Below are 15,911 nucleotides of genomic sequence, written 5' to 3'. Positions count from 1 at the left end.
AAAGAGATAAAAAATGGGAACACAACCAAATAGGAGAGGAAGAAAAGGAATGGGAAGCATGGAGTGAATGGAGAAAGAGAGAGAAAAAGGTCAGTCAGCTGAGAAAGGTGCAGGGTGAGAGGTATATAAATGTAATGGTCCAGTAGCTACACCATCAATCTTCTCTGACATGACGGCCGAGACCCAGCGCTGAGAAAACACAGATGTGACTGTAATATCACAGCTGGGGGAGGACGGGTACATGACCTTGAATAAATTCATTAGTCCTGCTGGACCTTCTTTAAAAGAACATTTAGAAGTCTTACATCAAGTAACAATCCCAAACACAGCAGAAGGCCACTGTTGCTCTACTGTTGGCATTTATGTTGAGGTTATTTTGACAGCTTGCAGTCTATATAAATCTGAAATATCCTTTGGATAAAAGCAAGGGTCAAACGCCTGAAGAACTTGTCAGAGAAAGCGAAACGCTAAACACACTTTTTTTTTCTTACTACTAAACCTTAAGAAGAAAAATCTCCTTCATCTGACTCAGTCACTTCCTCTGCTTGCTATAAATGACCAAGGTGAAATAATTCACTTATTCCCCCCAAGAGAGTAACGCAGTCTGGGTCGACTTGCTCATTTGCCTTCTTCTAAAAATAATTTGTTTTCATGAATGTACCAGCAACACCACAATTCCACTGATCGAGGTGAGTGTGTGCGTTTTTATTTCTCCTCAGGCAAGGGCAGAGTGGAAAAATTTGCTCTTGCTGCCAAGGGAGTTGCAAAGGATGATGGCAGGTACTGACAGCCCAGAGTGTCGAGCTTATTAAATCAGAGACCACTCACCGGCTTGATTGATGAGAGACAGATAAAGACTGAGATATAACTTTGGGAGTTATTTGGATTGGACTATCTCTAGACCTATCTCAACTCTACATGCTTGTTTCCCTGTGTGCAGATTGTAGTTTTTGTGTTTTCAGGGCTGCTTGCCATTCCTCTAAAGGGAATCAATGAACATGTTTTCTTACCCAGAGTGATTCCATTGGGCCATTCAATGTGGTCAGACACCAGAACTTGACGGTCCACTCCATTCATCCCAGCTTTCTCTATTTTGGCCTGATCTCCCCAGTCTGACCAGTACATAAAACTGTGAAAAGATACATTGCTGTGGTAAATAAAAACAAAACAATGGAATGAACCAAACAAAGCAAGATTGATCTGAATGTTGAACACCACCGTGAAATTAAAGTGGAACGTCTCTTATCTTCTTGATTTCATTATAGTCATATAAAGAAAACTTAAAACTCTCAATTTTAATAATGTCATTACGGTTCTTTATCATCTCAACTATCCCTACTATATAATTTATGCTATGCATTTTTTGTACCCATCTCCTGACTGGTACATTTGCACAATGAAATTATTTTAATCCTATGCAACATGTCAGAGAACTGTATGGAAATTCCTACAGAACAGGTGGACTTTAATCGAGATTTCTATTATCATAAATTTTTCTACCGAATGATTTGTTTAGTTGGATAATACAGGTTATATGTAACATTAAAAATGGAAAAAGATCTGAACTGATTTATTATGGTCTCAGTTGCTTTTCCTTCACAGAACCCTGATATTTTAAGACATGTATAGTCATTTTCTAGATGAAAGGCACATCTTTTTTCTTCGCCCTTTGTTCTTCTCAGTTCTCTCAATAATAAATAGAAGAAAGAGAGCAGCGTGTTGATTATTTTTTTATGTTCTTCTGAATCGTGTAGCCATTTGACTTTGGAGTTGTCCAATTTTATATGCACTTTGTATTAGTTTTATCCATCCAACATTTATCAAAATTATGCTTTAAATTTTAAAACTGTGCTTGCTGAATCCATTGAACTTACTGAAGTTTGGGCTATTTTAATTAAGTGTGTCAACACGTAAAATTCTGGCTTCAGTTGTATGTTTTTCCAACCTTGCCAAAATCTGGAAAGCTGTGAAAATGTTTCTTTTGGGAGCTCGAGGTGAAAGTGGTAGAAAAGGAAGATAAAGACTCTTATTGTCTCTTTCCAGAAAATTATAAAACTGCACAATACACCGTAAGGATCAGTTTTAAAAAAAGAACTGTGGAAAAATGTTTCAGGCCAACTTGAAAACGAAAGTTTCTTTTAGTTTCACAATGGAACTGGTGTTCATACAGGAGAGAATGATCAAAACTAAGAACTTTTGGTCTTTTGCTCTTTCCTTCAGGCCATTCCACTTAACTCCTGTGCAAAACTTGCTGAACTATAAAACTTTCCTCTCACCCTTGGTGAGGATCCACTGCAATGGCCCGTGGCTCACTGAGCTCGGTGGCTATTAGCACTTTCCTCTTCCTGCCATCTCCCGTTGCAACAGAGATGCTCTTATTGCCAGAGTCTGTCCAGTAGATATTTTTATGGACCCAATCCACAGCCAGGCCCTCCGGTGAGTGGAGTGAGTCGACCAACGTCACCTGTTGCGAAGAGTCACTGGCCTTATTGATGTATGCACTGTAGGACAGAAGATAACAACTGATTAAACCATGACTAATGTAAACATCAGCGAATAAATAGCCTTGGAAAAGTATTCATGCCCCTTAGACTCAGCCCCCAATACTTTGATATGCCTAAATAAAATCCAATTTGACTTAAAAACAGTGTACCCTGTGTGTAATTTAAAGTCTGCACAATCTGTGAAGGCTTCAGAGGTTTGTTTTAAAAGACTAGAGAACCAACAGCACTTATGAAGCCCACGAAACAGTAGAGAGGCCAGTGGATCAGTTCTGAGAAAGTCCGAGTTGATAGGAAGGTGCAAGGAGCTAAATACAATGTAGAAAACTTGTTAGATGCTTAAAAAGACTAATGGTTGTTACAGATATTCACCTTCCAGCAGGACAACAGCCCTAGACAAACAGCCAAAGCGTAGATCACTGCATATTCATGAATTACAACAGCCAAGTCGAAGCCCAGGCAATAATCCAATCAACAATTTGTGGGAAAACCTGAAAATTGCTGTCTATGGAAGCTTTAACTTTAACTGACCTTGAGATATTTTGCAACAAAAAAATTACAAATATTTTATTCTCTGGATGTTCAATACTGGTAGAGCATACGCCAAAAAATACAATGCCTAAGAGTATACTGCATATCTGTGACTTTTCAAAAAAACATAACCTAGAAAACTTTTGTGTATATGAGGAGCTCTGTGTGAGATCTTCTCCAAACAGAAAGATTAGATTTGCCTCCATCTATTAGTAGAAAATATAAAAAAAGTCTTTTGTCCTGCTTTATTTCTTCACCAGGGAAACATGGTAAGACATAAACACATTATCAGCTCATTGTAAGCCAGTCTTATGAAATAGCTGTAAAAGACTGCACTCCAATTCAGTTTCTGCATGGGAACATTTCCAAAGGAGCTCCAGGAGGAGATTTTTGGGTGGAACGAGCATCTTAACTAAAAGAGCAAGCTGGTGGGATAATTGGAGTGAAAGATCAGGCGGAGATGGATGAGACTAGGATTTGGAAGCAGATTGTCTAGGTAATTGACTGCATTACAGTTTGCCAACTCATTTTTTGTGTATGGTGGTAGGGATGGTAGAGGCTGATCTCACATTACTATGACAGATATTCTGAAGTTTTTTTTTTGTTATTATTTTATGCTACAGGATGTCAAACATAAATCCAAACAGAGTCCGTTCCTCTGGGGTTAAATTGGAGCAACATTGGGTATTAATACAGGTATTAATGCAGTGCTGGACTGTCTTGGATTTGAAACTTAGGTTTAGACTATGGGGCACTAAAAGTGTAATAAATATCCATTTGGACATTTACATTTCAGTTTTACACTGCATGGAAACAGGGTGAGCGCATAAATAGTTACTGCAAACTGCAGAGCAGAATAAACAAGCAATAAATTAAGAACTCAGAGCAGATTGCATCTTTAATTGGCCATACAATTGTTTGCAACATCTCTATTACTGGGGGAAGTTAACAAGACATTAACCCACAGAATGCTAATCAGCATGAAAAAGTCTGGAAAACCACATCACTGTGATGGGGAGAAGCAGCACATGCTTCTCAAGGAATTAAAAAAAACTTCAAAAAGAAAACAGTGTTAAAATATCTACATATTTTTAGCATAAATGTTTAAATTAGATATTTTTTAATTTATTTTACTTTTTTACTATTTGTAAATACAACTCTATGTATACATAAAGTATGTGTGTTAGTTTTCTTTGTCACGTCAACAAATTAAATAGTTATTTAAGATTATCAAAATATGACCATGCATGAATGAAGAAAGTGTAAAAAATGGATGGAACAGATTGACGGCAGCTTACTTGTAAAAGTAACAGGGAATTTACTGAAGAAAAGTTTTTGAAAATGAGAAAAAAATTGAAATAAATGAAAAAATGTGAATGAATAATTAAAATATTATCAAATAACTGGTCAACCTATCTGAATCACAATTCAAATAGGAACTTAAGATAAAACAGAAAAAAGTAAGAACGGAGGATGAATATGTTTTTAGTATTTCACAAAATGCATAAAAAGGGAAAGGATCCAATTTCTTCTGACTTATTCTCATTCTGCTCTCCACTGCTTGGATACTTCAAGCCTTCTCTTCTTTTTATTTTCATAACACATTCAACCATTGGTTGGAAGCCAAATTTATTCACCTGCTAATTCCTATGTTAATATACACAGCAAGCTGGATAAACTGCATATTTGTTTTTTGATGCAACTCTCTTATTGTTTGCTTGATATATGCTTTCACACTATATTCTGTGCTGAAAGTCTCGCATCAAATTACATATTATTTCAGCGTAATACCACATAAATAAATCTGGGCACACACTGCAACTGTAATCATCTGGAGCAAAAACAGCTGTGTTCAAACGGAAGTAAATAATTCTCATGTAACAGGAAACTTTGTATACATTTTTTGAAAATGCTTGTCAAAACATTTACATTTATAATGTGTTAAAAAAAAGAAAAAAACAGAAACTAATATGATCAATGACAGAGATTGAGAACGGGGTTTGGCCAAAATGAAATAGTTGAAACCTATTTCTTCTCTTTAAGATTCCATTTAAGCATGTCTTTTTTTTTTTCAACAGATGCAAAGTCCAATTAGCTAAGTCATTATGCTATATTAAGTGTTTAATTGTCTGACTGAACAGGTGGTATCAGATGAAGTTATATCAATAAAGGGTTCCTATCAATTTTTCAAGACCAAATATTTTAAAAACTCTTACGCTTAAAATATGCACTCTGGAAATACCAAAGGAAGGACAAACAGATGACCGGACATAAACATAGATGGACAGATGTATACATGGATGAATGCTTAGACAATGGAATAGGGGATAAAGTTAGGAAATATAAATATTTCCCCATACTCTATTTTCTTTTTCATTTTATGCAAATACTGTAAATACTTTAATCAGATTCAAGACTGCAGAATACCTAATTCTAAAATGCCTTAACTGCAAAAATGACAACTCATAAAATAGTATTGTTTTCTAGAAAGTCATTTGGACTACGACACAGCTAACATAAAGTAGAAAGTCCTCTCTGACACGGCTGCAGACTAATTATAATAACAAGAAACTTTCTTCAGAATGCAAACTGGGTGCTAAATATGAGGCTCGGACCTTCCTAGTGCAAGCTGCAAAACATTTTGTTTTGAAAGGATGAGGTAGACGTAAAGAGAAGCTTGAACAAGGTCAAGTTAAACTGCACAACTTCATTAGCTGAAGCCCTTTCAGAGAAGCTACGATGCATGAGTTTATTTACCGCTTTGAAAATAGAGTCTGCTGTAAAGAATGAGTTAATTTGTCCTTCCTCTGTCACAAGCCCTTTAGTGTATCACTGAGCTGATGAGAGCGAATGTGTGTGTGTGCATACAGATGAGTAATGATGGTGATTATTGAGGCAGTGAAATTAAGGGAAGCATATGGCTCAGCTGAGATGATAGAAGACCCCTCCATATACCTGCCAACTATCAAACTTACACCAACTAACAACTGCACACAAAGCAACTATGCACACAAAGTATGTGTAGCTGTGTGGGAAGGGGTGTGCACATGTGTTTGAGGAAGGACAAACAGCTCCACCTTCCTCTATCAGGCAGATGACACAACCCTCCAGGTGTGTCAGCTTCCCAGCAGAAGGTGTGACCGGTTGAAACAGACAAGACGGATAGATGAAGGGGCAGGATGTGACAGACTCGGTGAAGTATGCAGAGAGAGCTAGTAGAGGTGCAATGGTGCCTTAGATGTGCACCTTGTTCCATGCCCCCATTTCCTGTTGCCTAGTAGAACCAAGTGTACTTTAATTATTAATTTGTCTTCAAAATGCAACAATAAAAGGAAACTCAACAAATTTCACCAAACAAAAATGTTGTTTTTGTGTTGTAATTCAACTTCCTCTTATTCAGACTCTTAGCAGTTGTAACCAAAGATGCCCTAAACATACATTTATCAACTAGCAACAGGTTGGCTGGGCCATGATGTCTTCCTTTCACTGCTACATATTTTATTCTCTTCATGGCTGCTTCCATGATACAACCATCAATAGAAACGATCACAGTTTGTAAAAATGGAATTCCTTCAAATTTCTTAACTGCCAGTGGACAAAATCAGTGATTCACTGACAATACAGTCATGCCTTCTGAAGCCAATCAAAATCCAGGATATTCTTTTGGAGGCACAGTCCCTGTCAGATAATCTGCTCCTTTTACTCCCCTGCTAATGATGCCCTGGGAAACCACCCATGTGGCTCATATCTAAAACCAACAATGACTGAGTGCACATTTTTGTGTGTACCTGTATATTTTGCGATGATACAGATCACACCAGAACATCTTGTTAGTGGAGACGTCCACATCCAGGGCCACAGCATTCTTCAGAGTGGGAACCACCTGTGTGTATTCGCTCTTCAGCAGGTCAATCCGACGGATTTCGTGACGATTAGTAAACATCAGGCAAGGGCTCTTTCCTAAAAAGAAGGGAGGAGGTTCATGTTATCACAAATGGACTAATTAAATAAAATATTTCTAGTTCCCCATGTGCCATAAAATTTCCCCCCATGTAAAGAAGAAAATTGATTGCTGTGCTATGTTGCTTGGCTTAACTGCAGGTGACCTGCTGCTATATGAAGCAATGAGACAAAATGGGCCTCAGACTAAAGTACACCAACAGCACAGAGATGACACATCATTTTATTTTTGGTACAGCCATGTGTCAAGTGTGTTATTGGGCTCTTTTCTTCAGGTCCACATAATTCAAGTTGTTAGCTGGTACACCAGTTCCCCTAAGGCACATTTTTCAGCAGACTAAAAGTGAGCATAACAAAAGGACCTCATGTTTAGTGGATAGAAATGTGGAAATTATTTTATGAGTTACCAAGGGTAGATTTCCAAACTTGCAGATATGGGAGATTGTATACAATTCTAGATGTACAAAGAGCTTTTATCAATAAAAATACAGATCATATACTTTCTTTTATCCTTAATTTTTAGGCTCATCTTTCTAGCCTCATTTACCAACGCATTGATTTTACACATCTATTTTTCAAGCTTCCCCCTATCCAGAGAAGCAGAAGTGCCACTTAAAGCCTTTAAAAAAATTATAAAACAGGCACACTCATGCACAAACATCCACACAGAGCCACGCTTTAGTTTTGTTCCTAAGCTTACCATGCGCTACTTCGCAGGGAGAACATATTACATTTCTACCACTGTTTGGATGCAATCATTTTCCTCTGACTAGTAGGTTGGTAACCATCAATTTCACCCGCTGAGAGAGAGACAGAGATAGACATGGAGGAAGAAACGAACAGGAACAAGTAAAAGTGATGGATGAATGTGTTCTCATGGAGGTTTGAGGAGTAAGGGGATGTAATTGGGAGAGTGAAGGTCGGATGAGTTGAGAGAGAAATCAACAATCTGGTAGGTAGAGGGGAAAACAAAGTGTACAATGAGTTGAGTGAAAGAGAGAAAGAAAATGTAGGAAAACGTGATATTTTTCTGTGTGTCCTTTGGTGCATTTTTATATGCCAAAAGGCATATAATGATTTTAATCACAAGATTAAAATTATATTCATATCCCTGGAAGATTTAGATTTCAAATAACTTTTGTTTAACTATAAACTTTAATTTCTGATAGCATTAGACAGGCATCTCATCCACCCATCCATTTTCTTACACCCTTGTCCCTAGTGGGGTAGTGCCCCACTAGGGCACCTTTCTTCAGTGAGACATTTCGGGCGAGAGGCGGGGTACACCCTGGACAGGTCGCCAGTCTGTCGCAGGGCAACATCGAGACAAACAGGACAAACAACCATGCACACACACACACACACACACTCACAAGTCAGGAGAATTTATATATAGACCAATTAACCTAACAGTATTGTTTTTGGACTGTGGGAGGAAGCCAGAGTACCCAGAGAGAACCCATGCATGCACAGGGAGAACATGCAAACTCCATGCAAAAAGACCCCGGGCTGGGAATCAAACCCAGGACCTTCTTGATGCAAGGCAACAGTGCTACCAACTGCGCCACTATGCAGATTGGCATCTCTCCAAAAGTAATAAAATAATAATTTGAAAAAAGGTTTTATGCTTTTGAAGAAAAGTCATCCATTTAGAAAACTGTGCAATGTGGCAACCAAAACAGCTGCATATACAGATGCAATTTCTGCATGTGTATAAATTATTGCAAGGTGTTTGATTCTAAAACCAGAAAATATAAACATCACATGGCTACAGTTAAATCTTGAAAGTCCAGAAACATCATTTGGACCTTATCGATATAAAAGTTTTCAGAATTAACAATGCATAGTATTTTGCAGATAAAAAAATCTTATCTTCAAAACCACAGAACGATGAAAAATTGTGAGATGCGTTTGACAACACCGGGCTGTATCTTTGGTCCCATGAGCCACCACGGGAATAACCTGACCACAGCTTTAAAGCCAATTTGAAAAGTGTGTTCTCAAACTGTCAAGTGTGGCTCACGCTGCTCCTGGCGCTGTGGTAACGCTCCCAGTACACCACAGACAAAAGATAAAATAAGTAGGTTTGTTTGGTCCACAGACAGTTTACAGATTGGTTTCTGCAACGTTGCAACAACCTGTTCAGTTTTTTTTTTACTGTGCTGTTAGTGAGGCTTTTGTAATGTCATTCCCTTGCCTTCAAAATCTTTCGCTTACTTGTGTATGAATACTCAGATTGTTAAAGGATAAAAGAAATCCACAAAGCAACTGATTTTTACCTTGCAGTATTTTTCTCATTCATAACTAATGAATTTTGAACAGGTATTCCAACAAGATATTTCTGTTTACTTCTCTTCATCCTTTCTTATTGTCTTGTTAACACACACACGCCCGCACACACCCCCACACACGCAGTCTAACCCAAGTTGATGAGTCTTTCAGTGGCTGCACACTCAGAGTTTATGGAAAAACACTGAATGCAATAAGTGAGAAATAAAACTTTGCTCAGGGGACGTAATGGGCGCTGTTATGTATCAAAATTATTGCTCCCAAACACACATACCAGCTTAGAGAAGAAAGCACATAATGACTCTGACCTGAGACTTTGCTTTTAATTAGTATTGCTAGACTAACAGTTACTGTGAAATTAATCTGGGGAGCCATAAACTGCATGTTGGGATTTGCATAAAAGAACACACACAGAGTTGGAGATTTATTTGGATTTTAAGAACTATTTAAAATGAATTTATGCATCCCAAATTCAAACTTACTGGAACTTGGCCCACATCATATCAAATCACAGTGTGTAATACTGCTCCATCACGAGGGACTTTCATTTGTGTACGAATTATGATCCGTCTCTTTAAAGTAAGTGTCTGAAGAAACAAAATGCTATATATATGCTGATTTCTGAGGGCGAGCATATAGGAATGATTTGACGGACAAATGGAGCTTCATTAAATCCTCATTACTTCAGCTTCACGGCGCTGGCATTTCTGTATTTACTGTCCCGCTTCTGTGCTTTCCTTTGAACAGGAATTAACGTGAAGAACAATCAACAATAATTCAGTCATATTTTAGACTCTCGCTCTTCTTGTCTCCTTCGGAACATAGTGTTTATTGGGCACAGAAATATTCATGGAAATAATTTGTCCATCCAGCTTTTTTTGCTGCCTGCCACTATTGAGCTTTGACTCTAACAAGAGCTGTTTGCTCTGCCTAACAGTAATAAAGATTCACACAGAGAGACACTGAGCAATCAATGGGGGTTTTTATGCCACTTAGCTTCAGAGTGAGGATATGTTTTCTGCTTTAAGCACTCTCATTACCAGACCAGCTTTCCCTATAATGACTTAACCTAAGACGATAATTACCAATAACATGCTTTCTCCCTCATTTCATGTTGAAAAGTTAATTTGCTGTGTAAGTCTTTTCAAAGGTACTGATCAGAAATATGCAGATTCTGAGTTCCTTTCATTCTTCTTGAGGTATGACTGTACAAAACACATCTTTAGTAAAATAAAACAAGTTTGTTAGGTAGAAGTGTTGAAAAAATTTTGCAACTTTCTTGCAGCAATCATGAATTGACCAAAGCTGGTAGAGATCCTCAGTACCAAAATAGTTTTACAGCAATGGGTTAACCAACAAACCAACTTACAACATATAACAGAGTGGTCAAGTGTGTAACATGAACAGCCATTTTTCACATCATCATATACTAGAACTTACCAATAAGCATGTTTTCTTGGTCTAATATAATACGCATAGAGTAGAATTTGCCATACAGAAGCATAAAATTGCTAGACTGCTTATTCATTCATGCATTGTTCATGTCTACCTGACTGAAGCCGGCCATGCTAAAAGAGATGTTTTAGCACGGTCATAAGTAAAAATGTACCAATATATTCAATATAATAGTAATATTTACTGTCACATGTCAGCACATGATCACAGTTCATTATTCGGGTGAGTTAGGGAGAGTCAGACTTTCAGCGGATAACTGAGTAAAGCAAAGTTGTTCCGTTTTATTTTTTTGAGCATTAAATCAGTTTACATAATGAATGTAGATTTGGAAATGTACATGGAGAGTGCTGTTTTAGAAACACTATCAACACTAACCACCCTAAAACTAAAGCTGGTTACAAATCAGCAACAAATCTGATCAGTGCCTTTCTATTTACAAGTCACTTACTTCTGGTCCAAGTCTGCTTTAACTTTGTCTATTTGGATGCATGCCCCCAAGTTTGGCAATAGTGAAGCATTGCTGCTGATATATTCTGCGCACACACTTTTTTGTTTGAAACACATAGACCTTAAACCAAATCTCCTGTTCAATAATACACTTTGTTCAACAAGTAACTAGGCTGTCATCAATTTAATAAGTGTATTATTCATCTCATTAGAAATCTAAATCAGGATTTATGTTCAAGGACAAACAGTGAATATCTAAATTCTCAATTAATCAAACAGTGCTTTTATTTTGAAAAAATAGAAGTGTGTTTCTAAAGTTATGGGGTTTAGAAGTGATTGAACTGGTTCAGTGCTCACCTTTTGGGAACAACTCCACTGCATTTTTACTTCGTGATAAAGAAATGAATTACTTCTCATTGTCCAGCCCACTCCAGAGCATGGGATTATATTTTTTATTCATTACGCTGCTCAGAGAGATCTTGCCAGCAAATAAGGGTTACAGACCCTGCCTGTGTCCTGCAGTGAGTGCAGACCCTTTACCCACACAACATCCTTCTCCTGACACCCCAGGGAAAGCAGAGGCGGCTGGCTGCAAACTTGCCATTATTGTGGACTAAAGAAAAGGATGGCAAATATTTATCTTTGAACAGATTGCTGTGCGGGTCCTGCATACGAAACAAGCCTCTCTTTTCAGAGTCCCGCTGAGTGAGAATGGTGTAGGATGTCACATTGTAGTTAGGGGTGCTGGAATGGATGAGTAATTGGTGTTTATACAAGGGTGAGTGTTGATGTGTGAATTTGCTCAAGTATATATGGGATCATGAATGGATTTTGGTGAGAACATCAATCTGTGGCAGTGTGTATGCCTTCTCCCGAGTGAATAACTGGCTTACCCACAGCTTTGCAGGTCTTTGAGGCAGGGTCCATCTCGTAGCCTTCATAGCACTCACATTTATAATCCCCTTTGTAATTGATGCAGATCTGACTGCAGGCATCTGGGTTCTCACACTCATCTATGTCTATGGAAAGAGGAACATAAAGAGAATGTAAATCAATGTAAAAATAATATAAACTAGCTACAGACAATGTAATATGTTTTCAGAATATTGCTTATTTAGAAAGTGTAAGGAAATCATTAGATTCACAGATTATGCTTTTCCTGATCAATACCAATTTTAGATTTTGCTTGAAGTCTGACTTTCCAATTCTGAATGCAAAGAATAAAAAAAAATCTTTACTTAACCTGCTGATCACCATTCAGAGACGATCAAGAAAAAAACTCAGTTAAATCTTCTTGCAATAGTTTCAAAATATGTTCCGTAAGAAACAAGACAAACATTTGGCTGCGAAAGGAAACAATAGACTGAAAAGGAGAGTCATTTCATTCATCTATTGTGAGCAGCTGTGAAGCTTCCCATAAGACCAGAATCATTTTGATGAGGCAGAGAAAAAAAACAAATAAATCAGTTGCATCTCTGCTTGTACAGAAGAATTCCCAGAGCTCATAGTCTTGCCCATCTGTGACTCCTGATGCTTTGTCCTTCCTCCTTCTCCGTGCACCACTCTATCTGCTCTGCTCAAAGACATCGCTATACAAGATCATCTAGTTGAAAGCACCCCAGCACAAGTACAACTGAAATTTTCAGTTTGCCTTTCATGTTCGTTTTCTTTACATGTAGATGGATTGGAAAACCTCACTAGAATTGAGTCAAGAAAGAAAAAAAGTTCAAATTTGTTTTGTGAAAATGCCAGTCATTAACAAAACATCCTTTAATATTTATTAAAGGTCTTGCTGAAAATTATTCACCCCAGCCATTGTTTTTACATATACCTAAAATCAGGATTCAGGGGCAGCAAGATGGAGAGAGAAGCTACACGTTCCTCTCCCAAGCGACATCCTCCAGCTCAATATTGGGGATCCCAAGGCATTTCCAGGTATGATGGGATGTATAATACCTTCAGTGACTTTTGAGTGCCAGGGAAGGCACTGAGGGGGATCCCAATGAGATATTAAAACCACCTCAACTGACTCCCTTTAATGTGGAGAAGCAGCAGGCCTACTTTGAAGAAGAACTCCTTGAAGATATTGCCGTGGATATCGCAGTCAGCTACTGTGAAATCTATTCCCAATCCATGGTGAAATTTCACAAACTCTATTGAAAACAACCAACCCAAGAACATTAATTTTGTGTGAGCAGCATTTATAGTTGGTTATTACAGCAACGCAGTAATACGTGCTTTCCTAAATATTAAAGATGCTGTTCATAAAGGGGTTGACAAATTCTGAGACTGTAGTCATTAAAAGCAGAACTTTGTATGTTAATTTAGAGAAAAAGCCTGAAATATTATCAAATAGTTTAGTTTGATTTGTTCCAGCTGCTGGTTTGTGTATTTTGATAATAAACATAATTTGGAGTGGGGGATTATTAATTTTAGGTCTATCTGGTCGAGGTTAAAAATATGATTAGCAAAACTGCTTTTTAGATTATGCATGTTTTATTGGAATAATTGAGGAGAGGTATGATTCAGACTGGGTTTCTAGACAGAGAATCAAAGGGTCACAATAGACAAGCAATTTGAATATAAAAGGTATTTTTTAAGCAAAAAAAGGAGGAATGAAAAACAGACTAAAAAGGTTTAGATGATATTTTGACTGGATGAGCTCAGACGAGCACCCAGGTTCACACCATTAAAACAGCAGTATCCTGCATAAAGTATTTTCTTTACCTCCACAAGTCTTTTTGTCCAGGAGTTTGTACCCGGAGGGGCAGTCACACTCATAACCAATTCTCCGGTCTCTGCAGATGTGGGAGCACCCGCCATTGTTGTCTGCACACTCGTTCAGGCCTGCGGAGAGAGGAACGGCGGGGCGGGAGGGATGGAAGAAAAAGACAGACAAGTGAGCGGAGGAACAGAGGGAAATGAAGAGCAGCTGAATATTGATGAAATAACTCCAGCAGATTTTTTGGTCAGAATAATTCAGGCTGCAAAGCACACAAAGAAAATGCTGGACAGAAAGACAAAGCGGCCCAGATGGTGTGTGTGGATAGTTTTAATCAACCTGCCAGTCAAGATAATTCTACCCTGTCAAGTGTGCCTGTATACATCAGAATTTCCATTCAGAAGGCTAGTAAGCTTAAAAGCCATAGAAATGTGGCAGAAAATTGTGTTTGCTTCAATTATTAGCTTGTTCATAGCTGGGCAGTACAGTTTCCACAGTTAAAGAACCCATTCTGAACCAGGTACCACTTCACTTTAATAGCCAAGTGTCAGACAAGCACCTCCACATTTATTTTTGTCCATTTCCTCCTCTTTTTGTCTACAAGAAGACCTGATTGGATTCTCCCTATTTTCCTTCCAAACCGTTTTATGTCTATTTCTGCACCACCACTTATGTCCCTTTGTCTTTCAATCACCCTCCAGGGAACCAAGAGAGATCACTGCAGAGCTGAAGCTGGTACTTCATTACAGATTTACATTAAAGATTTAGGCTTAAGGCTACAGGTACGGCTGAGGGACAGAGACTTTGAGTGAGACAGAGAGACAATGAGAAAAGAAGCCAAGAATGACTAAAAACTTGATTAGAATAGTCTTTAGGTGAAATTAAAGTCGTAATTCACCCTGTAATAAATGCACAAAAAAGAAATAAAATAAAAAAATCTGTCGGTTTTGTTAAAACTATTGTTCTGTTCATTTCATTCACGAAGGTGAAGATTAATAAATTATATCACTGAATTGTGTTTTCTTTTAGTAATCCAATTCAAAAAGTGAAAAATATTAAAGAATTTCATTAAACATAGACTGATATATTTCAATAATTTACTTATAATACATTTTGGCTTATAATTATTGGAACTGCAAAGCAAAACCCAATTGAAATATATTTTTGTGATGAATTATGGACATGTTATGACCCACACAATCATGGGAAAGATTCTTGGTTTTATAGTTGTCTTGTTCAAAAATATTGGCACACCGAAGAGGGGAGAAGACTAAGCCATAAATAGTCATTAAAAAAATCTCATTAAAGAGAGGACAAGTGTTGTGGAAAATGGTGCAAAACTAGAAAACTGCAAAGCAGACCATTTGTTTGAGAAATTCACAAGATTCATAAGTGCCACTTGACACTTGTTCTGACATCTAACAATATATTTTAGCATATTTTGCAGGTTTTATATTTCCTCTATTTAGGATTTAGAGTTACCAAATACCAATCCAATACCACTTACAAAAAAAAAGAAATAAAATAATTAAACAGAACAATGTATCATACAAGAAAGATTAGTTTTAGTTTGCAGGAAGGTAAATGGCTACAAGAGTACTGCAAGGTCTACATTAGTACTTAATATCTTAGCTTAGTAAAAAAGGACATTTTATACATTGGGGTTTCTGTTTGTTTTTGTGATGATGAAAAATACTTTGCCCCAACAGAAATTTTTGCAAGGTGATCTTCATTTGATACTTCAGCACAAGGTTAAATAGTTTTAACCTAAATAAGAAAGCAGCTATAATTTTCTGACTGCATGTTGGCAATCTGACCAAACCACTCAGATTTCTGAGGAAAATCCACAAGAAAGAAATATGCTTAGTTTTGCACACAAAAATTGCCTTAACGTTGACGCACAGCTGGCTGGCTGGCTGGCTGGGTAATGTGTTTGTGGCTCAAATAAAGATCACTGTACATCCAGGGCACAACTTGTCAAAACCTCCAGCATCGGTCGATTAAAA

The 15,911-nt window shown here is 37.6% G+C and overlaps 1 protein-coding gene across 4 annotated transcripts in view; it reads right to left on the bottom strand.

Moving 5' to 3' along the window:
- The window catches only part of lrp8 (low density lipoprotein receptor-related protein 8, apolipoprotein e receptor), a 163,779-nt gene that overhangs the window by 29,594 nt on the left and 118,274 nt on the right, over positions 1 to 15,911 (bottom strand). For all 4 annotated transcript variants that reach the window (XM_032571753.1, XM_032571754.1, XM_032571755.1 and 1 more), the window contains exons 8-12: positions 13,911 to 14,030; positions 12,077 to 12,202; positions 6,821 to 6,992; positions 2,277 to 2,501; positions 1,011 to 1,129 (exon numbers count right to left, since the gene is read on the bottom strand). In XM_032571753.1, coding sequence (XP_032427644.1) covers positions 1,011 to 1,129; positions 2,277 to 2,501; positions 6,821 to 6,992; positions 12,077 to 12,202; positions 13,911 to 14,030 — 762 coding nt within the window. The remainder of the gene's footprint in view (positions 1 to 1,010; positions 1,130 to 2,276; positions 2,502 to 6,820; positions 6,993 to 12,076; positions 12,203 to 13,910; positions 14,031 to 15,911) is intronic.

Source organism: Xiphophorus hellerii, chromosome 9, assembly GCF_003331165.1.
Source record: "Xiphophorus hellerii strain 12219 chromosome 9, Xiphophorus_hellerii-4.1, whole genome shotgun sequence".
NCBI classification, from domain to species: domain Eukaryota; kingdom Metazoa; phylum Chordata; class Actinopteri; order Cyprinodontiformes; family Poeciliidae; genus Xiphophorus; species Xiphophorus hellerii.
This window is presented reverse-complemented; position numbering and strand designations above follow the sequence as displayed.